Here is a 23,960-nt window from a genome sequence, read left to right on the forward strand (position 1 = left end):
TTATTGAAGGAGTGGGATGTGGATCTTTTAGCACCTTCCACAGTGTGCTTGTAAAGTATGTCCAGAAGACTTAAATTTCCTGAGCAAGTTCACTGTGGAGCCTTTTAGGCTAAGGTCATACGACAGTGGGAAAAAAAACGCAGTTAAAAACGGATACACTGTCAGTTTTTTAATGGCCGTTAAGAATGACCAAATTAATTTCATTGGGTTTTTTAGCATACCAACCGCTGCAGCGCCCTCAGTATACATAATGCCCCCCATAGTGCCCACTGTATAAATAATTACCCCTTTACTACCCCAGCATAAGTAATGCCCTCGAATGTGCCTCCAGTACAGCTAATGTATAACTAATGCCCTCCAGTACAAAATATGTTTTAACCCCTAAAAGGCCCTAGTGTACCAGTTTTTAAGGGGCTTTAACTCCTGTCTAAAAGCTTGATTTCATTGATGTCACTGGTATCCGTCCGGCCATGAAAACTGCCATTTTTTGAAAGCCGCTATTCACTGGCTGTTTAAAAAAATGGCCATGTGAATAGCCCCATAGACTGCAGTGGTTCTAAAAATGGCTGTGTGACAGTCGATAAAAAAAACCCGTCACACTGTCATTTTTCGCATTCATATGAATGAGGCCTAAGCCTATTTTTAGACACGTTATCTCCACAGAGCTTCTGCACACACCTACTCTTGACACTGGCATGCTCCTCAAATGTATATTTTTTCTTTTCCTTTCTCAGAAGCTGTTTTTTTTTAAACTTTCACTCCGGCTAGTTCTGTAGTCCAGGGCTGTTCTCAGTTCCTTTTTACTGTTTGGACACTGCCCCCCTACAGTCTAGCCTCTTCCTATGGGGACCGCCGAGACAGTCACATCTAGTGACACGGTATCTAAAGCCTAGTAACTCCTTTTACAGGTTACATACAGAAAATGCACATATCACACATAAAAGCACATTTTTAACCCATTTGCAGTGGAGCACTACATAAGGAGCAGCCAGTTTGTCGTTCTCTGGAGGGTGTGTGCTCCTTTAGACGTCTGATAGGAAATCATTGGGGCATGTCACAAGATGTTATCTGAAGCTCACAGGAATGAAGGTTCAGCTACAGCTTCACTTCACAGATTTCTGCAACATGGCGTTCTTCTCTGTTCACATCCAAAGCTTAATTCTATATATAAATAATCTAACAAGTTTTTTATATGAACATAGGCTGGTTGAGGTGCTGTACATTGAATATATGTATGTAGTGTACTAAATCTAATGTGTTATGTGCCACTTGTGCAGGGAGTGGGAGACTAGGGGCCCACCTTGCTCAGGGGCCCACCGGGGGGATTCCCCTGTACCCCTGTGGGCCAGTCCGAGCCTGGGCGGCACTAGAGGGAAATCGAACACTTGCTATCACACATTATAGATGATCGCTGGTGATCCAGCAGCAGGATGCTCCGTGAGCAGCTTATCATCAGTCTTCCTTCACACGTAGGGGGTGTCATTCACTAAAAACTGATGCTTCACAAGCCTGATGACATAAGATGCGACAAATGTATTAAGAGGCGCAAAATACACATATGATGTCCATATGCAGAAACTAGGAGCTGGCATAGATTTCAGTCATTATAAATTATAGTAGGGGGTCGTGCCCCAGTAGGGTTTTCCTGGACTCCTATATTGAGGACCTATCCTCCTCAGTTTCTGAATAATGGGGGTCAGACACCCTTCGCCCTCGATGATAAGCTGTTTCAAGAGGCTGCAGAGTGTGGAGCTCTTTACAGCCGACCAATCACAGCGCCATACATTGCATAGTGGCTGTACTTGGTATTGCAGCCCAGACCTATTCACTTGAATGGTGACCAATTAACTTACTGCTAGCATCTGGCTGCAGCGTGTAAAAAATAAAATAAAAATGAAGGGGAAAAACAGCAGAAAAGGCCACGTGTGAATTTAGCTTTTTAATAGATTTCCTGTGCAGACATGACAACTGTCTCTGTTCCTTTTTAGGTTCTGGGATCCCATGATGTATATTGGCTGAGGAGATGCTTTTAACCAAAATTAGACCACATTTCTTGTCATGTGTGGAAACACCCAGTGACTTCTCCTTCGGAGGATTTCCTTTCTTGGCCTTCAACGTGAGGAGCCGGGGTATCTCAGACATTTTTTGATTTCTTTTATTAAGAATTTGAGCTGTTTTTAAAAAATTTTTTTTATCAATTACAAAAATGACGACCTCGTCCATAAGGAGACAGATGAAGAACATTGTAAATAATTATTCAGAGGCAGAGATTAAAGTTAGAGAAGCCACGTCCAATGATCCTTGGGGTCCCTCCAGCTCCCTCATGACGGAGGTCGCCGACTTGACTTATAACGTGGTGGCTTTTTCGGAAATCATGAGCATGATCTGGAAGAGGCTGAATGACCACGGCAAGAACTGGAGACATGTTTACAAGGCCTTGACCCTGCTGGACTATCTTATCAAGACCGGCTCGGAGAGAGTGTCCCACCAGTGCAAAGAAAACATATTTGCCATACAGACGCTCAAAGACTTCCAGTACATCGACCGGGATGGGAAAGACCAAGGGATTAACGTCAGGGAAAAGTCCAAACAGTTGGTGAGCCTCTTGAAGGACGACGAGAGGTTGAAGGGCGAAAGGGCCCAGGCACTTAAGACCAAAGAGCGAATGGCTCAGGTGGCCACAGGAGTCGGAAGCAGCAACCAGATCAGTTTTGGCCGCGGTTCTAGCCAACCCAACCTGTCCACCAGCTACTCTGAACAAGACTATGGGAAATCCGGTGGCTCTCCGGCATCTTACCATGGATGTGAGTATCAGTCGAAAGAAACACTTTTTATTCCTACGGTTAGGGTTACCCTAGCCCTTCAGAGTACTAGATGATCTTCTGGTGGGTCCACGGTCTTACACCATGAAGATCCCCAAAGGTCCATCAGAAAACAACTCCATTGGCAGCTGACCTTGGAGCCAGTCTCTTGCTGCTATGGTCAATTTTTATGGGATGATTCACAAATAACCCATAAAACCTCAATGATGATACATCCGCTTGCACAGCGTCCTCTCCGTTAACTGTTGTGAATGGAACTTTTGAAAAGTCCCTTAGCAGTGAATAGAGAAAGCTGCGTCTGCACAGCCTTGTCTCCATTTACATCAGCAACCTCGTTCTTGGGACAGGAATGAGTCCCAGATGTGGGACTTGCACTGATTGGACATTTATGGCATATCCTATCGATATACCATAAATATCCAGAAGGGACAACCCCTTTAAAGGGGTTGTTCACCCCTGGGGACCTTTTCAGCAGACCCCCCTCAGCATGGTCAGACCTCCAGTGGGAATCATACTTACCTGATTCCAACCACTGCGATCCGGCTTCATCGCTCCCCTGCCGACTCTGCAGTTTCTGGGTCTCCCAAAGTCAACGTCCGGTTTGACGCGGGTCACACATGCATCATGTCACCCAGTGACATGACACATGGGTGACATGGCACCCCGTGACCTGTGAGACCCAGGACCTGCAGAGCCAGCAGGAGAGCGATGGAGCCCTGCACAGAATGTGAACCAGCAGGAAATGAATGCGAATGTGAATGCGTCACTACTGAATGCGTACGTGCGGTAATGATGGAGGCAGCGACCGAGTCAAAGCATTTCACGTCTAACAACATTTCTCATTCCTACCTAAAAATTCAAGTAGCAATTCTTTGCATTACTGTTTTTGAGTTGTTTTATGTCATTTTCTCCATTCGCATCCAAAGCTGCTTTAAAAAATTCTGCTGGTGGCTGTACAGCAGTCTTCTGATTTCGCATGATGCACTGCTCTCTGGTAACAGTGAGTACAGAGCGCAGCTTTAGAGGTGAATGGAGAAGAAAACGTCACGTCACTGAAGGGGTTCTCCATTGATACAACAGTGGATGTAGAATCCTGTTTGTACGTGTAATGTGCCGGATCTGTACATATGGTGTCAAAATACACAACCCCCCCCCCCCCCCCCGCTCCGCCCTTCCCCATTATCACCCCCAGTTAATCCAATTTAGCCGTCTTTTGAAATGGAGAATGGCATTGTGCCAGACGACTTTCAAAGTCCAAATTAATTATCCTTCAAGGAACTCTAATAGCATTTCCCTTTTTTTTTTTTCAACCTCAGAACGGAGACAATTTGTTGCTATTTATACTATTATTATAAAGGTTGGGTGTCATTCAATATGGCTGCCGTTACCCTTCACAGTGGGGATTTCACCCGTAGTCCTGAATGGCGGTATTTAATGATTATAACGCCCCAGACAGTTATCGCAGCCTCAGAAGTCCCTGATAAGTTCTGCAGGGGGTCTGGACCTCTATACTGTGCCCGTATGGGTGTCTGACTTCATAGATTGCCAAACTACAACTCCCAGCATGCCGGTCAGAACATTTCAGGGAATTGTCATCGTGTGGCTCTGGGTTTACAGAAACACTGCTGTCAGAAATGAGGTCATGTGACACGGGCACCATTGTTGTGATGACATCACCGCTCACCATTTATAAGCATATAATGATTTTTGTGCACCTCATTCATTCATTGTGTTTTTTGTTATCTCGCCCACCACCGTCCAGTCATGTGTGACGTCCTATCAGGTGAGTGTGCATGCTTGCCTGAGTCAGGCCGGGGGGCCGCCGCTGCTGCATGGTACCTCCCCTTTCCCCCCCCCACTGCTCCCCCAATAAACAGACCCGCTCTTCATGCCAGCTCGCATAGACAGCTGACTGTACCAGGCCTGGCCTAGCTGGCTCTTATTGTGGCCGCTGCGTGACTTCCCTGTCTATGCTGCCTTCCCAAGACCCAAAAAAAAATAAATGTAAAATTCCTTTAATCCGGCAATCCTGATAATCTGGCACTTGTCTTTATCGCACAATGTCCGGAATGTATCCTGCCGTATCTTTTTTTTTTTAAATATGACATACGCCATGATCTTTCAGGGGTATATGTTGAAAAATCCCAACGTCTGATGGTCCAGAAATTCCAATATAAAGGTTCAGATCATGCTGGACTAAAGGACGTTTATATTATAGAAACCTCTAGGCCAGAGATCAGCCACCTCCGGCACTCCAGCTGTTCTGAAACTACTACTCCCAGAATCCTCCTTTCACCTCTGTGGGAGTTACAAAAACAGCTCATGCACATAAACGTAATTTTGGTCTGCATCCGATCCACATTTTTTGCTGGTCGGATGTGGACCCATTCACTTCAGCACACCATGTCCATTCTGCGGCCCCGCAAAATAATAGAACGTGTCCCATTCTTGTTCGTTTTACGGATAAGGATAGGACTGTTCTATAGAGGCCAGGACGTTCCGTTCTGCAAAGTGCATGAGCCTTAAGTATGCATGCTGGGAGTTGTAGTTTCACAGCAGCTAAAATGCCGGAGGTTGCTGATACCTGCTCTAGGCCCTACCCCGGGGCATTTGGCACCTGTTGGCTGGATGGTGGATAAAAGGGATAGTACTGACCCTTAGGTCTATTGCACACAACCGTATGGCTTTTTCATTGTTTTGCGGTCCGTTTTTCACAGATCCGTTGTTCCGTTTTTTGTTTCCGTTGTGTTTCCATTTCTGTTCCATTTTTCTGTATGGCATATACAGTATACAGTAATTACATAGATAAAATTGGGCTGGGCATAACATTTTCAATAGATGGTTCAGCAAAAAAACAGAACGGAAACGGAAGACATACGGATGCATTTCCGTATGTGTTCCAATTTTTTTGCGGAACCATTGAAATGAATGGTTCCGTATACGGAACGCAAAAAACGGTCAGTAAACGGGGAAAAAAAAACGGTCGTGTGCAGGAGGCCTTATAGCACTTTAGACGCCCCTTTAGGGTCCATTCACACATCCGTGTGTGTTTTGCGGATCCACGGATCCGCAAAACACGGACACTGGCAATGTGTGTTCCGCATTTTGTGGACCGCACATTGCCGGGACTAATAGAATATACCTATTATTGTCCGCAATTGCGGACAAGAATAGGGCATGTTCTATTTTTTTCGGGAAAGGAAATGCGGACCCGGAAGTGCGGGTGCGCATTTCCGGATCGGGGCCGCACATCGTGCAGCCCCATTGAAATGAATGGGTCCGCAATTGCGGATGTGTGAATGGAGCCTAAAGGGCTACCTATATGGCTGGTGGAAGGATTTCAAGCCCAGAGCTTTGCATGGCATGACGTGGCACTATACCTGTGTTAAACCCTTGGTTGAAATTTTTTATATTTTTTTACAATATTGTTTTTTTTTTCCATTTAATAGCAATAAATATGTTGTGAAACTACTACTCCCAGCATGCACCCTTGCAGGGCTGTTTTCGGAATTCCCACAAAAGGTGAATGAAGCATAGTGAGAGTTGTAGTTTCACAACCAGAGAAGTTGCCGACCCCTTATTTAGTGTCACAATGGTGCCCCATAGGACACGGGCAAGTCTTTTAGTGGTAGAATTGCACCCAATTTTAGGTGGGCGAAGAAGGGCACCATCATCCATCCACACAGAGTGGGGGAGATTTACCAAGACTGGTGTAAAGTAGAACTGGCTTAGTTGCTCATAGCAACCAATCAGATTCCACCTTTCATTTTTCAGAGCTCTTTTGGGAAATGAAAGGTGGAATCTGATTGGTCGCTATGGGCAAGCTTTCCTGAAAATTTCTAAAAGAAAAACTGTCTTTGTTGCCCATAGCAACCAATCACAGCGCAGCTTTAATTTCTGAAGAGCAGAACGTGAAATGAAATCTGCATTCTGATTGGTTGTTGTGGCCAGCAAAGACCGTTTTTTTCTTTTAGACACTTTCATAAAGTTTTTTTCTTCTGGTGGGCAGTTTTTTTTGTCATCCATCTTTTTTTCCCCCTATAGAGAAATATGAAACCACCCTGTAAGCCATTTGGCCTGGACTTTCTGGGACTTGTGGTTCCACAAGGGAAAAATCTGTGTGTAATCTGTTCCATCAGTTCTTAAAGGGCTTGTACATTATTACTGCCACATTTGGGCACAGGGGGGAAGAAGATGACGGGGTGTCCATTGGATATGTCGTGTAGATGTCACGGCACAGGATTCACATCTACATAGGATTTATTAGTTAATAAAATACTGGATTATTTAGTGATGTTTCTTGTTAGGGCCCATGATTTCGGACCCCTGCCCAATAAAAGTGGTCACCTTTTGTCTCTGGGGCCTGTCAGGAGATGCTTTCACATGGACTTCCCCTTTAAGAGCAGACACGGTCACCATACCGGGGGTAAATGCGGGCAGCTAGACTCATATGGCGGTACATATGTGGAATAATCCTAAATACAACCCTGACCTCTTAGGATTTGAGCAGAACTGACTGTCTGACAGGTGCCCACATATGCCATCTCCCTGCTGGGCCGGTGGCGGCTCTGGCACGGAGAATAAACAGATGGCACTTTGGGAATCCTGCTTTAGTGATTAGCAGAATTTGGAAGTAAATTTCTCATGCGCTGGCGGCGAGCAGAGTCCATTATTGGAGGGCGGGGGAATCCCGGATACAGGAATCGCCGGAAATGCCCCATTACAGGTGGATTCTACGGACCTGTTATTATTTGCACTGGAAAGACGCAGAGGGGGCTGGAGTGGGGCTAATGGATGCCTTGAAACTTCATGGTTATGTCACAGCTTTTGCACCAAAATTGGTTATATCTGCTCCTGGAAAAGCTGGGTGACAACCAACACGGCCACTGTTATAGCTGCCACCCAGCTTTTGGCCCCATCGTCTACCCCAGATGGGATTTGGTGCTGATTGTTGTGAAATGCGAGGGGAGCACAGTTCGCACTCTCTCGCCCAGACGGCTCCCTTTCTGTATGTCCTTGTCACAGGAATTCCGGGAATGAGGCCCTGTGACCCTGTGCATCCCATAACCCTGCCCTCGCTTCCTGCCCGTGGGGCTCTGCGGTATTTTAGGGAGATCTAAGCAGTACCCTGCAGGGGCATACATGCCGTATTATAATCTGTGGTTCCTCATGTTCATGCCATCTGAGTCATGGTTGGCACATTATGATGCCAGGCCAGACAGCTGCGTGTCCGCCTGTGACAGTCTGTACTGCGTGTCCGTGTGTCCTGACCTAAACTTCCCACGGATTCATGAGAGCATAAGCACAGTGATGGGGAGGGGGAGGGGTGCGTACCTAATCCTGCTGCATCTCCATTTTAGGCCATGTTCACAGGGTGGATTTTCCCACGCAGATTTTGGTGCGTTTTCTTCATCCACATCAAAATTCCAAGTGTTTTCCAAAACAACGGCAGGCAGATCGAGAGCGGATTCCGTACGGATTTTTGGTGCAGAAAACGCGTCAACATTTTCACCGTGTGAACATGGCCTGAGGGTGTATGTACAGATTTTCGGCGTGCAGAAAATCCGCAGTGTAATACGGTACCACAAATTTGGAAATGAACCTGCCGTGCAGATCTTGAAATCTGCAGCATGTGAATTGTTTGTGTGTGTTTTTGGTGCGGATTTGGCGCGGAAACGCACAGAAATCCTTATGGAAGTTCATGTGAATTTTCTGCAAGACAGCCTGCACCCGTGTACAAGAAGCGCCTAAGGACACCTGCCTATGGGCGCAGGCTAACAGAAATTCCGCACAAATTTCAGAGCGTTTCCGTGCGGACATAACTTCTGACAACACTTACTTTTTCCATTGTGGTTCATGGGGACACTGGATAAAAAAATAGGACAGAACCAACAAAAAATTGAGTAAGGGCTCATGCACATGGCCGCAGTTTTGGTCCGCATCCAGATGTGGACCCATTAATCTCAATGGGGGCGCAAAAGATGCGAACAGCGCGCAGTTTGCTGTCCGCATCCACATATTAGTTCCGCAGCCCCGCAAGAAGGATAGGACTGATCTACAAAAGTTCAAAAATAAATTGCGGCATAAATGGCGGGAAACGGCCGCGTGTGCATGAGCCTTTACTGTGCGAATCCTTCCAGTTACTGATCTTGAGTTCTTTTGCGCTGTTTTCTCCATTCCTATACAGAATCAGATTCAACATTCTTTTGGTTGCCCTTGGAAACAGTCAACAGTTTAGCTCCACCCCCTGTCAGACATGTGACCTAGCAGTATAGCTCTCACTGTATAACTCCTCTGAGCTCCCATAATGCACTGCTCACTGACACCAGGAAACCAGCTGAAATCCTGACTGTATCTTTGGATGTGAACGGAGAAGAAAAACTCATAGAACTCACAGTGGGTACAAAGTGCAAAGCAAAGGATTTATTGGAAAATGAAAGGGTTAACCGCACTAAATTCTTACTCGTCCCCGTTCAGTTATTTCTTATGTCTTAATAGCCGACAAATACGTGATTTGGTCCCATTGAGATGTTTTTTTTTCTTCTCCTTCAGCTACCTCCCCCCGAGCCTCTTCGGAGCTGGAACAGGCTCGACCACAGACGAGCGGAGAGGAGGAACTGCAGTTACAGCTGGCGCTCGCCATGAGCAGAGAGGTGGCAGAACAGGTGAGCCTGGACCTAGCACTACATGTCTCAGCATGCCTTCCACAGCTAAAGCTAGAGCTGTGGGATCAGAGACATGGCCCCTGGCGCCCTAAGTGAGAGGGGGTGGTGCCTGGCTGGAACTGGCCCCAATTTCCTACACCACCGTAGCCCCCCCTCAATATTAATAAGCAGGAATTTTGGGGTGGGATAGTCCCATACAGTTACCCCCTACTTGCCTAGAGATGAGAAGGGTCTGGTGGAGTGCAGTGAACCAGGAGAGATCTGTGCACTGTATATGTACGCAGGAGGAGCGAATCCGACGAGGAGACGACTTACGACTTCAGATGGCGTTAGAGGAAAGCAGGAAGGACAATATCAAAGCCCCGAAAAAGAAACCGGTAAGACCGCCAGCAGCAGCGTCTCATGCCATTTTCTGCTTATTTGCTGAGCACTCAAAAAACAGAATATGGATTTGTTCAGTGGTCGGTAGTCGGCTACTCAGACCCTAAAACCTTCACACACATTATTCAGCAATATATCAGTGCCTTATAGTATTATTATACAGTATATATTCTATCTGATTTTAATTTTACCAAACATTATACCGCAAAATCTGGTCCATGGGGCAATATTGTCATGTCCCTTTGCGCCCACTATAGTAAGTGGCTTTGCTGAAGTTTATGAAAAATGAACGGAAAATGCATTTTGTTTTTAACTGCTATTTATATCGACAGCAACCACAGACTTCATTGTTGGACCTCATGGATGCTTTGCCTTCAGGGGCCCCAACACCTCAGAAGTCAGAACCTTGGGCGGCAGTGTCAGCAACAGCATCAAGTAACCAGCAAGACCCCTGGGGGGGATCAGCCGCCCGCTCCACTGGCATAAATACCTGGCAGTCTTTTGGTATGTCCTCCAGGATTTTTTCTTCTTTTGTGTCTAAATGACCCGGTTTTCTGCTGCTTGTGTAAGCAGAGTCCTGTGACAGGTCTACAGTACAATAGGCAAGACTATACCTACTATAATACTGCTCCTATGTACAAGAGTATAACTACTATAATAATGCTCCTATGTACAAGAATCTAACTACTATAATACTGCCTCCTATGTACAAGAATATAACTACTATAATACTGCTCCTATGTACAAGAATATAACTACTATAATACTGCCTCTTATGTACAAGAATATAACTACTATAATACTGCTCCAATGTACAAGAATATAACTACTATAATACTGCCTCCTATGTACAAGAATATAACTACTATAATACTGCCTCTTATGTACAAGAATATAACTACTATAATACTGTCTCCTATGTACAAGAATATAACTACTATAATACTGCTCCTATATACAAGAATATAACTACTATAATACTGCCTCCTATGTACAAGAATATAACTACTATAATACTGCCTCTTATGTACAAGAATATAACTACTATAATACTGTCAGCTATGTACAAGAATATAACTACTATAATACTGCTCCTATATACAAGAATATAACTACTATAATACTACTCCTATGTACAAGAATATAACTACTATAATACTGCGCCTATGTACAAGAATATAACTACTATAATGCTGTCTCATATGTACAAGAATATAACTACTAAAATACTGCTCCTATGTACAAGAATATAACTACTATAATACTGCCTCCTATGTACAAGGATATAACTACTATAATACTGCCTTCTATGTATAAGAATATAACTACTATAATACTGCCTCCTATGTACAAGAATATAATTACTATAATACTGCCTTCTATGTACAAGAATATAACTACTATAATACTGCTCCTATGTACAAGAATATAACTACTATAATACTGCCTCCTATGTACAAGAATATAACTACTATAATACTGCCTCCTATGTACAAGAATATAATTACTATAATACTGCCTTCTATGTACAAGAATATAACTACTATAATACTGCTCCTATGTACAAGAATATAACTACTATAATACTGCCTCTTATGTACAAGAATATAACTACTATAATACTGCTCCTATGTACAAGAATATACCTACTATAATACTGCTCCTATGTACAAGAATATAACTACTATAATACTGCCCTCTATGTAAAAAAATATAACTACTATAATACTGCACCTATGTACAAGAATATAACTACTATAATACTGCCCCTATGTACAATAATATAACTACTATAATACTGCCCTCTATGTACAAGAATATAACTACTATAATACTGCTCCTATGTACAAGAATATAACTACTATAATCCTGCCTCTTATGTACAGGGATATAACCACTATAATACTGCTCCTATGTACGAGAATATAACTACTATAATACTGCCTCCTATGTACAAGAATATAACTACTATAATACTGCTCCTATGTACAAGAATATAACTACTATAATCCTGCCTCCTATGTACAGGGATATAACTACTATAATACTGCTCCTATGTACAAGAATATAACTACTATATTACTGCCTCCTATATACAAGAATATAACTACTATAATACTGCTCCTATGTACAAGAATATAACTACTATAATACTGCTCCTATGTACAAGAATATAACTACTATAATACTGCTCCTATGTACAAGAATATAACTACTATAATACTGCTCCTATGTACAAGGATATAACTACTATAATACTGCTCCTATGTACAAGAATATAACTACTATAATACTGCCTCCTATGTACAAGAATCTAACTACTATAATACTGCCCCTATGTACAAGAATCTAACTACTATAATACTGCCTCCTGTGTACAAGAATATAACTACTATAATACTGCTCCTATGTACAGGAATATAACTACTATAACACTGCTCCTGTGTACAAGAATATAACTACTATAATACTGCTCCTATGTACAAGAATATAACTACTATAATACTGCTCCTATGTACATGAATATAACTACTATAATACTGCCTCCTATGTACAGGAATATAACTACTATAATACTGCCTCCTATGTACAAGAATATAACTACTATAATACTGCTCCTATGTACAAGAATATAACTACTATAATACTGCTCCTATGTACAAGAATATAACTACTATAATACTGCTCCTATGTACAAGAATATAACTACTATAATACTGCCTCCTATGTACAAGAATATAACTACTATAATACTGCTCCTATGTAGAAGAATATAACTACTATAATACTGCCTCCTATGTACAAGAATATAACTACTATAATACTGCCTCCTATGTACATGAATATAACTACTATAATACTGCTCCTATGTACAAGAATATAACTACTATAATACTGCTCCCTATGTACAAGAATATAACTACTATAATACTGCCTCCTATGTACATGAATATAACTACTATAATACTGATGGATGTATAAAAGTGAAAGATGTCACGGTTATTTGGAAGTTTGGAATTGTCAGTAATCTGATGAGGATTTATAAAGGCAGCGCCCTCTACTGGATCTTCTAGTACTATATTTACCAACTGCAGAGTTTCCAGAATCCCCAGGGGAGGAGGGCGGCCGGTGCAGTGTAATGGGACAAGTTTGCTTATTGTTCTTGTAGCTCATTATGCTGCGGTTCGGCCACCTGCCCCCTTGGCAGATACACAGGAGCTCAGTGTGTTGGAGTCGGCCTGAGATGACATCATTCATTGGGAAAGTTTCTTGGCCATTCTGACACATTCCTCCATGTAAGGTCACAATGTTGCAGAAGGAACATATCTTACTGGAATGTGAAGGAGGCCTCAGTCCGGAACACTAGTGTCTGAACACACGACTGACTCAGAGCCACCTAAAAAAAGGCACATTGTATAGTGGAGAAATGAAAATTCCTGTAACCGGGCAGCACAGGAGGCCAGCGGGATGACTCCTGTCATATTGGATATTTCTTATAGAAGATATTACATATAACTTTATAGTTTTTTCATTTTTTGGCGGATTTATTTATTTTTTGAGGGGTGGATGTTTTCATAATGTCCTGGTAAATGTATGACCACCATACCTTTTTCTGTAGCAGGTACAAAACCCTCCGTCAACAGCGATCCCTGGGGATCAAGTTCCGCTTCTGCATCACAGCCTCTTCCAAAAAAACAGGATCCCTGGGCACCTCCACAGGCGGCGGGCACGGCTAATTCCACAGCAGACCCCTGGGGACCTGCTCCAGGAGTTAAAACAAGTACAAGCACAGGTAGGAATGCTGGTAGAGCAGAGTAATATGAAACCCCTCGAAAGACCCAGATAAATATACCATATTTTTTGGACTATAAGACCCCCATTAGGATTTGGAGTAAAATATTTTTCATCAGACCTCTAATCACACCCCAATCTTCATCAGACCTCAGATCAGACTCCAAAATCAGTCCCCCAATCTTCATCAGTCAGACCTCAGATTATTATTATTATCAAAGTGCCATTCATTCCATATCGCTGTACATATGATAAGCGGTGCACATACATAATACAGACAATTGCACTAAGCAGGAACAGGACGAGTTACAGACTGGTACAGAAGGAGAGAGGGCCCTGCCCGTGAGGGCTTACAATCTACATGGTGTGGGAGGACACAGTAGGTGCGGGTGAAGCTGGTCATGGCGGTATAGAGGCAGCAGAGTCACTGGTTGTAGGCTTGTCTGAAGAGGTGGGTTTTCAGGTTTCTTTTGAAGGATTCCACTGTAGGTGAGAGTCTGATATGTTGGGGTAGCGAGTTCCAGAGTGTGGGGGATGCACGGGAGAAATCTTGGAGGTGTTTGTGGGAAGAGGTGATAAGAGGAGAGAAGGAGGTCTTGTGAGGATTGGAGATTGCGTGTGGGGATGTATCGGGAAAGTAGCTCAGAGATGTAGGGGGGGACAGGTTGTGGACGGCCTTGTATGTATTTGTTAGTACTTTGAACTGAATTTGTTGGGCAATGGGGAGCCAGTGAAGGGATTGGCAGAGGGGAGAGGCAGAGGAGTAATAGGGTGAGAGGTGGATCAGTCGGGCAGCAGAGTTGAGGATAGATTGGAGGGGTGCGAGAGTGCTAGATGGAAGGCCACAGAGGAGGATGTTGCAGTAGTCTAGGCGGGAGATGATGAGGGCATGTACAATTCGTTTCGCAGACTCAAAGTTGAGGAAAGTGCGGATGCGGGAGATGTTTTTGAGTTGGAGGCGGCAGGTGGTGGAAAGGGCTTGGATGTGTGGTCGGAAGGAGAGGGCAGAATCCAAGGTCACTCCAAGGCAGCGGACTTGGCTGATCGGGGAGAGTGCGCAGCCATTGATCGTGATAGATAGGTCTGTTGGGGAAAAGGGTTGAGCAAGATGGGGGAAAGATGATGAATTCTGTTTTATCCATGTTAAGTTTTAGAAAGCGAGAGGAGAAGAAGAAGGATATGGAAGATAGGCATTGTGGGATTCTGGATAGTAGGGTGGTGATGTCTGGGCCAGAGAGGTAGATTTGTGTGTCGTCAGCATAAGAGTGATACTGAAAGCCATGGGACTCTATGAGATGTCCCAGGCCGAGGGTGTAGATAGAGAAGAGCAGGGGTCCTAGGACAGAGCCTTGTGGGACACCAACAGAGAGGGAATGAGACGAGGAGGTGGTGTGAGAGTGGGAGACACTAAATGTCTGTTCTGTGAGGTATGATGTGATCCAGGAGAGGGCCAGGTCAGCGATGCCAAGAGATGAGAGAGTTTGTAACAGAAGGGAGTGGTCGACAGTGTCGAAGGCAGAGGACAGGTCAAGGAGAAGGAGGACAGAGTACTGTTTTCTGGTTTTGGCTGTTAGTAGGTCATTGGTGACTTTGGTAAGGGCAGTCTCAGTTGAGTGGTGGGGTCGGAAGCCAGATTGTAGGCGGTCAAAGAGGGAGCAGGAGGAGAGGTGAGAGGACAGTTCAGAATGGACATGTTGCTCAAGTAGCTTTGAGGCAAATGGAAGAAGTGATATGGGGCGATAACTTGATAAAGCAGATGGGTCAAGTGAAGGCTTTTTGAGGATGGGTGTAATGGTCCTTTAAAAGCAGAGGGGAAGACACCCGAGGTTAGTGATAGGTTGAAGAGATGAGTTAGGGTTGGGATAAACACTGTAGTGAGGTTAGGGATGAGGTGGGATGGGATTGGGTCAAGTGCACAGGTTGTGAGATGTGATCTGGAGAGTAGAGTGGGGAGTTTTTCTTCTGTAATGGTGGAGAAGCGGGTTTTGGGAGAAGAGGACTGAGCAGTTGTGTGGAGGTTCTGTGGGGACTGTGCACTGAAGCTTTCTCTAATGTTGTCGATCTTTTGTTTGAAGTATGTGGCAAAGTCCTCAGCTGAGATGAGAGGAGTGGGTGGGGGCGCTGGGGGACGGAGAGGGGAGTTAAAAGTGTTAAAAAGTTGTTTAGGGCCGTGGGCCAGGGAAGATGAGAGATGAGAAGTAGGCCTGTTTTGCATCAGCGAGTGAGAATTGGAAAATGAGGAGGGATCAGACCCCCAAGCTCTATCAGACCCTTAGACCCCCAAGCTCCATCAGCCTCCGATCAGACCCCCAACAGCCTCAGATCAGACCCCCATCAGCCTCAGATCAGATCTTAGTACGTGCCTACTTGCACTACATCCTGGCTCTATACACAGAGAGGTGCCCGGAAGAAGACCAGGCAGGGTGACTAGAGCCACTGCTCCTCACGCCTCCTGCATGCTGATGACCGCTTCCATAATGGAAGAGGTCATTAGCATTTTGACTATAAGACGCACTAACACCTTAATCCTTTTTTTAGGGGAAAAAAGTGTGTCTTATACAGTATAAATGTTTAAAAAATAGGTCACATTCTCTCCTCCAAAACTCGTATGGATCCCAGTGTCAGCTCTGTAAGGGTTTTCAGCCTAAAGAGTTAAAAAAAAAAGTTTAGTCTTGGATAACCGCTTTAACAGACCTGTGGCTGGATCCACAGTGGGGTTCCTCACCGCTGGATTCCGTCTGCATCGCTCTATGGCGACCACCTCAGGTCCCTGGTCTCTGGGAATGATCATTCTGTTGACGGGCGTCAAGTGACTGCAACGGTGAACTATCACCCATGTGGCCAGTGATTGGCTGTAGTGGTCACGTGACACATGTTAACAGGATATTGATTCCCAGAGACACGAGACCTGTGGAGGCAACCGTGGAGCGATGCAGCCAGAATCCAGGTAAGTATAAACTCAACCACAGGTCCAGCCACTGTGGAGAGGTCTGTTAAAAAAGTTTGGTCTTAGATAACCCCTTCAATGAGAATGTTCCATTCCACTGAGAGCAAGCAGTGATCTTGAAAAATGTCAATAATTTCTTCATTGGCATTAAACCTGATAATCACCAATATTTTTTCCAACAGGAGGTTCTTCTTTTGACCCCTTCAGCAATTTAAATGGGACGGCAAAAGATGATTTCTCCGAGTTTGACAGCCTGCGATCCTCCTCCAAAGTCTCAGGTAAATCCCGCTCAGCGAAAGGCCTCCATAATCCTTCACGACCTGAACTACAATATCCTGAGCATCCGGGCAGTGGTTTTCAGTAGTGATTCAGTCTAGCACTATGGTCAGTCCTGTGAATAGTCCTTTGTCAGTTCTCCTGTGTACAGCAGCATGGAATGTCATACTGTAGATAGTATTGCGGCCCGTCCTCCTGTGCGAAGCACTGCAGTCAGTCCTTTACAAACTCCTTTATCAGTGCCCATCCATAGCTCTACAGTAAGCCCTGTGATCAGTCATTTGTCAGCTTTCCTGTGCACAGCCCTACAGTCAGTCCTGTAGATAGTCCTTTGTCAGTCCTCCTGTGCACAGCCCTAAATATAGCCCTGTGAATAGTTTTATCATCAGTCTAGTCTACCTGTGCACGGGCCTACAGTCAGCATGTGAATAGTCCTTTGTTTGTCCTCCTGTGTACATTACTATGGTCAGTCCTCCTGTGTACAGCTCTATGGTCAGTCCTCCTGTGCACAGCCCTACAGTCCTGTGTACAGCACTATGGTCAGTCCTCCCGTGTACAGCTCTATGGTCAGTCCTCCTGTGCACAGCCCTACAGTCCTATGTACAGCACTATGGTCAGTCCTCCCGTGCACAGCCCTACAGTCCTATGTACAGCACTATGGTCAGTCCTCCTGTGCACAGCCCTACAGTCCTGTGTACAGCACTATGGTCAGTCCTCCTGTGCACAACCCTACAGTCCTATGTACAGCACTATGGTCAGTCCTCCTGTGCACAGCCCTACAGTCCTGTGTACAGCACTATGGTCAGTCCTCCTGTGCACAGCCCTACAGTCCTGTGTACAGCACTATGGTCAGTTCTTCTGGGCAAAAACCTACAGTCAGTCCTCTTGTGGTTAGGCCGATGGTCACTACTTCTGTGAATAACTCTGCAGTCAGTCCTCCCATGCGTTGCCCTGCACTCAGGCGTCTCATACACCATAATCTCCCATCATACTCTGGTGCCATGCGTCGCCAGCAGCCGCAAGAACCGATGAATTCAGAAAGTGCGTCCTTCGTACAAGTTAAACACAACTTGATTTGCATCCAGAACATTCCTCTGGCCACTGAGACTGTGCAGGAATCCTCTTCCTGGAAAGTGCATGGTGAAATATGATGCATCCCAGGTGCCTGGAGATCCGAACATCTGGCTTTCAATGTACGGCAGCGCTGGATGGAGCCCCGGGTCAGGGGTCACACATGTGCTGTGTAGTTTTGGGACATTCAGAAAGGAAAGAAAGAGGCCCGGGGTCTGAAGACAGAACATTTGTTATGTAATGCGCTGCAGCTGGAACTTGCTTCTTTATATAGATTGAGGGGGTGGTTGTGGTACTACAACTGCCGGAAGAAGAGGGCCCTTAGCATACGTTATTAATGTGAAAACCATTTTTTAATATGTCACTTCTCTGCTGAGACATGAGCACTTGAAGTTTCAGGCCCAAGACCTGAGGCTGCACTACTGAGACATTCTGACAATTTCTGTCAGATGCAGGGTTGTCATGGTGACCCTCCTTACAGTTTTTACGCTATCTCTTCCAGCCGACTCCATATCGACTTTACCATCCTTGCGCAGCGGCACCACAAGTCCTGATCTCTTCGACTCGCAGACCACCATTACCACCAGCATCGGCAAACAGACCATAGCTCGGAAAACCCCAGAGTCCTTCCTGGGACCCAACGCTGCCTTAGTGAACCTGGAAACGCTGGTCACCATGCCTGCTCAGCCTGCCCCCACATTTAACCCATTCTTGGCATCAGGTAGGAGTAAATTGGTATTCCGACTTTGCGTAGCGTTCTTCAGGTGTAGCAGAGCCTGTTACCTTCATGCTATGATCCTGGACTTTAATAGGACGCCATTTTAGTTCTGTTTGCTGCAGTCCTTTAAAGCCTTGATGTATTGCATATGCCCATAGCAAGGATAGGGTTAAAGGGCCTGGGTTTCTGATACAGAGTTCCAAATCCCCTGCTTTCCTTCACATAACCAAGGTGTTAGGGTCCATTCACACGTCCATATGTGTTATGTGGATCCGCAAAACACGGACACCGGCATTTTGCGGACCGCACATCGCCGGCACCTCATAGAAAATGCCTTTTCTTGTCCGCAATTGCGGACAAGAGTAGGACATGTTAAATTTTTTGGCGGAACGGAAGTGCGGATCTGCAAATGCGGATGCAGACAGCACATTCCAGCCCCATTGAAAATGAATGGGTCCGCACCTGTTCCACAAAATTGTGGAACGGATGGGGACCCATTTTGCGGACGTGTGAATGGACCCTTAAAGGGCATCTGTCAGCAGTTTTGTACCTATGAAACTAGCTGACCTTTTACATGTGCACTTGGCAGCTGAAGGCATCTGTGTTGGTCCCATATTCACATGTGCCCGCATTGCTGAGAAAAATTATGTTTTAATATATGCAAATGAGCCTCTAGGAGCAACGGGGGCGTTGCCATTACACCTAGAGGCTCAGTTCTCTCTGCACTTTGATTGACAGGACCAGGTGTGATCCCATTTACACTGTCTGGCCCTCTCAATCAAAGTGCAGAGGGCGAGGCAGTTGCAGAGCAGAGTCTTTAGGTGTAATGGTAATCCCCCCTTTTCTCCTAGAGGCTCATTTGCATATATTAAAACATCATTTTTGTCAGCAATGCGGGCACATATAAAGATGGGACCAACACAGATGCCTTCAGCTGCCAAGTGCACATGCAAAAAAAATTAAAATCTTGCTGCCACCACTAGGGGGAGCTTGATTTCTTGTTGAGATTGATGGAATATGTCTTCATTAAACTCCCTCTAGTGGTGACTTCAGGTACCCCAATTTTATCACAGACTTCTATGGCTATGCAGGGGATTTGGAGCACTGTATCAGACACATAGAAGCTGCAGCCTCTAGAAAGAAACAAAGAGAAATATTGAATTAAGGTCCCAAAGAGTACAGAAGGCGCACTTTAAAATAAGTGTGGGTATAGACTGGTACTGGGCTGATCATGGAGAACAGAAGGGAGATTTGACCCTGGGACTAACAAAGCCCTTCGTTTGTAGTGTCACCCGTCTCTTCAGTCCTGAATAGCAAGTCAGTTCATTATTTCCTGGAGTGTCCTGTAGTCAGCCCCCCGCCCTCCCATGAACGCCCATAGGCCTTGGAGAAGGCTCCCCCAGTTTCACTGGGACATTATAATTGGCCCTGGCACCCGGCCAGGGGCTCTTAATACAGGAGAAAGTTTCTTTCCTGTGTTTTTCCTGTCTGCCTGGAAATCGGAAATGACCTGTTTACATTAGGGATTCCTGAAATACCTCGTAAGCCGCCCACGCTCCCTCCAGCCAGAGCAGCATAAAGAGGCCTCTCACAAATCCAGGGCAATCTCTCCTCGGACCCACAGGAACTCCCGAGGGGGTGACCCCGCATCTTTTTCTCATTTGCAGAACAAAGCTAATAGTTTCAATTGTCGTTCTGATTCTGCAGATACATGGGGCCCACTGATCTCGTCCCTGTAAGGACACCCATAGGGGGTGCAGAGGTAGCACTTACACCCGAGCACCTCCTGGGTACCAGGCACTAAGCAGAGGGGAGCAATTTAATACATTTTGCACTGGAAATAGAAAGCTCATCCCTGGGTGTATGTGTACTATATACAGAATACATGTGGATGCAATCACTGCACCAAAACTGTTCCCTGACATAAATGTAAAAGGGACCTTTACATGTGCAGTGTCCCTTTAAACCATAGCAGAGGGGTCACCATTTTTCACTCTATGGCCATGGGAATATCTGAGCCTTAAAGGGGTTATGGCATGATTGATGTAAAAAATGAAAATCCGACATCATATAGTACATGACAATACCCTTTTAACAAAGCTAGAACCAGCCCTGTACCTCACATGGATCCAGAGATCTCCCCATTTATTGCTCTGCTAGATTTATCTTCAGCCTGGCAGCTCATGGGCATGTCCTTTCTGCTGCAGCTCTCTCCCTATAACGGCCACAGCTTCTAACAGAACATACAGCTGGCGGCAGTTGAAGATTTAAACTGAGCGCACCCAGTAAAACGGACAAAAAAAAGGGAAAAGAACAAACAGCAGGTGGCGCTATACAGATACGTTTTATTGAATAGCTCAGTCTGTATACAAAATTTTTAATTCCATGCAATTACAAAAGTATTCAGATCCAGGTTCTGGTTTGTAAAATGTAGAATACGATTTGTATATGAATATGTATATGACGATTAAAAGAGTCCTAGTCAGGATGGAGTCCGACTCTACTGGTCATGTGCCACTGCTCAGCCAATCATCTAACAAGGAATCAACCCTATGTGATTGGCTTGGGGGACATTTTTGTGTCTGGTGCGTTTGATGGTCAGGCCCATGAACATATTATTTTTGGCTCTTTCAGGAACCTCTACGCAGGGATCTGCTCCGGTCGTCAACCCTTTCCAGGTCAACCAGCCACAAGCTCTCACCCTCAACCAGCTGCGTTCCAGCCCAATGATGGGAGTCAGTCCGTCCTTTAACACCGTGCCAGCCATGGCTCCAGAGGTCTCCGTACCGCCGCCATTACTGGGGATGTCCACGTTACCCGCCATACCACCAACGGGACTTGGGATTAACATGAACATGGCAGCCACCTTGCCCCACCACAGCTCGGCCATCCCACCCTCCACAGCCCAAGCCATGAATGTCACCAATCCTTTCTTGCTATGAAGGTCGCAGGATATTGGCCATTGTGTACGGTAAAACACTACACACCGCTAAACTGTCGTCGTCTTCTTCCGGCCCCCGAGGGTAACGTCTGGCGGTTCCGTCCTGCGGTGCTGTGGGGGTGATGTGGGCAAAGCGTTCTATCACATCCGATCCAACATGGACACCAAAGCTGGACCTCGGCTTCCTGTCTGTCGCTTGTCACGTGGATCGTGGTCGTCTTTTTTTCCACCGAGGCTCCGTCGCTCACACTGGGAAGGAGACAAAAAAATACGGATTTGTAAAATTTGTTCCTTTAAGGAGACACTGGTTCGGACAGAGTAATGTAAAACCGCCCTGACCAGCATTGAGTGCCTATGACATGTGGGGGCGTCACCCAGATGTCCTGTAGGTCTGAACGCGCCTATAATGGAGGTTTCTGATAAAAGCTTGACTTATATGGAGTAGTTCCGGCCGCCATCTTGGAAGGAAATTATGTTAATGAAGCTTAATCAACCTACAAAAAAAAGTTCAGCAACTTTCTAATATATTTTTATGTTAAAATTCCCTATCAATTTTTCAAGATCTCTGCTTTCTGTCAACGAGAACACTCCTGTTTACATCTGAAAATCTGGACATAGTGAATACTTCACCCAGCTGAGGGTTTGGTTCAGTGGTATACAGTCTAGATAATCCTCAGTGAGCTAAATAGGCTGATACACCTTTGACCTGCACTGATACATTGTAACAAACAGTCAGCACAGGAGAGAGACCCGGCTTCCGATGGGTTTGTCTTGCAGTGTTCAGACTGACTGCAAAGCCTCTGCTATGTGGGTTTTCAGCACCTAGACGTAAGCTATCGCGTGTCCATTCACTGACAGAAAGCAGAGATCTTGAAAAGGCTGAGAACAAGATTATGCTTTATTTACAGGAAATGTCAGTGCAACCTATAGTAACTGAGGTGCAGCAAAACTCTTGGGGGTAGGTAACTGTGACAGACGCACCCATAGGTGGGCGCTGAGGTATATATTTTTAATGGGACCGTGTGCCATTCTAGTCCCAAACTCGGCTGATGCCATGATAGCTGCACCCTTATTGTGATTGGCTGCATTCCTGACCATCTCCGCATCTGACAAAATGGCTGCCTTTAGACTAATAACCCTTTGCCACTTTAATCCTCAGTCCCTACTGACTGGTGCACTGGTCCGTCCGGTGACCCCCACAGCAGGGGCTTATGTCTGACATCTAGTATGAAAAGACTAAATGGTGGTGTTGGCCACAGCAACCAGTAAGCTGTGCGGTCACATAAAATGGCGGCGGGTTGGTTGGCAGCCTGTACCCCCCCTATGGCTTCCGCAGCGTCCTCCCCTCCCTATTCTGTTGTAGGCCTCGCTCACTAAACAACCTAACACTAAGAACATCCATGTTGCCCATATCAACCAATCAGAGCTCAGCTTTCATTTCTTAAACAGCTCTGGAAAAATGAAAGCGGAATTCTGATTGGTTGCTATGGGCAACAAGCAGATTTGCTGTTTTGAGAAATGAGGCCTATATAAAAAGGGTTTCTTCACTCGTGTCCCTACGACAACACTTCCTGTCCCAGTCCTCTGGCAGAGCAGGAACATTAGGCCTCATGACATCCAGTCAGGCCTGTACTTTACCTTTCATGTAAAACTATTAGTTGCTGTGAGCCTCGTGTCCCTAGGATGATAGATTGAAGGGGCGGGAAGTGTTGTCATGGGGCATTGGCAGAGAAGCTTGTAACTAACTTCACCTGAGTGCATTAGTAAGATACAGCGCCCCACCTGTCTCTGGGTTGTGTCTGGTATTGCAGCTCAGCTCTATTGAAGTGAATGAGGCTGAGCTGTAACACCACATAGACACTATGGACGGGTGAGGTACTGTTTTAGTTTTCTTTGTAGAAAGCGGCCATGTTTTCTGACTGTTAGCGACTCCCACCATCAAATTAAACTGCGCCACTGCTCCTGACAGACAAAACTGGTGCTAAGGAGAAGAGGAGCAGTCGCCCCTAACAACCAATCAGATTGCAGCTTCTATTCTCCAACAGACCTCTGAAAAATGAAAGCTGGAATCTGATTAGTTGCTGTGGGTGACTACTTTGTTTCTTTGCCCTAGTCTTCATAAATGCCCGCCCTTGGTCTCTATGATGTTACCTATGTCATCATCGACTAGAAATGTCCATATTTTTAATTCATATTAGAACGTTTTTACAAAAAAAAAAAAAAAAAAACATCACCATTAATTGCCGCCCCGTTCCTTAGCTATATCTGGTGATAACCAATTTGGCCGCCTCAACAGCTTCCTTGGGTTTTAAAGGGTCTAGAAAAACCTGAGTCAAAAAAACCCCAA

At 45.3% G+C, this 23,960-nt stretch overlaps 1 protein-coding gene across 6 annotated transcripts in view; it reads left to right on the plus strand.

Annotated features, from left to right (window-relative positions):
* EPN2 (epsin 2) overlaps window positions 1-21,882 on the plus strand; it is a 52,959-nt gene extending 31,077 nt beyond the window's left edge. For 3 of the 6 annotated variants that reach the window (XM_040439465.1, XM_040439464.1, XM_040439463.1), the window contains 9 exons: window positions 1,989-2,804; window positions 4,585-4,605; window positions 9,375-9,487; window positions 9,772-9,864; window positions 10,201-10,372; window positions 13,488-13,661; window positions 16,790-16,885; window positions 18,457-18,675; window positions 21,307-21,882. In XM_040439465.1, the coding sequence (XP_040295399.1) occupies window positions 2,207-2,804; window positions 4,585-4,605; window positions 9,375-9,487; window positions 9,772-9,864; window positions 10,201-10,372; window positions 13,488-13,661; window positions 16,790-16,885; window positions 18,457-18,675; window positions 21,307-21,614 (1,794 nt within the window). In that variant the 5' untranslated portion in view covers window positions 1,989-2,206 and the 3' untranslated portion in view covers window positions 21,615-21,882. The remainder of the gene's footprint in view (window positions 1-1,988; window positions 2,805-4,584; window positions 4,606-9,374; window positions 9,488-9,771; window positions 9,865-10,200; window positions 10,373-13,487; window positions 13,662-16,789; window positions 16,886-18,456; window positions 18,676-21,306) is intronic. The other 3 variants (XM_040439469.1, XM_040439468.1, XM_040439466.1) reach the window with 3 other exon arrangements.
* Window positions 21,883-23,960: the final 2,078 nt, after the last annotated feature.

The sequence above is a fragment of the Bufo bufo genome, chromosome 7, assembly GCF_905171765.1.
Source record: "Bufo bufo chromosome 7, aBufBuf1.1, whole genome shotgun sequence".
In the NCBI taxonomy this organism is placed as follows: Eukaryota; Metazoa; Chordata; class Amphibia; order Anura; family Bufonidae; genus Bufo; species Bufo bufo.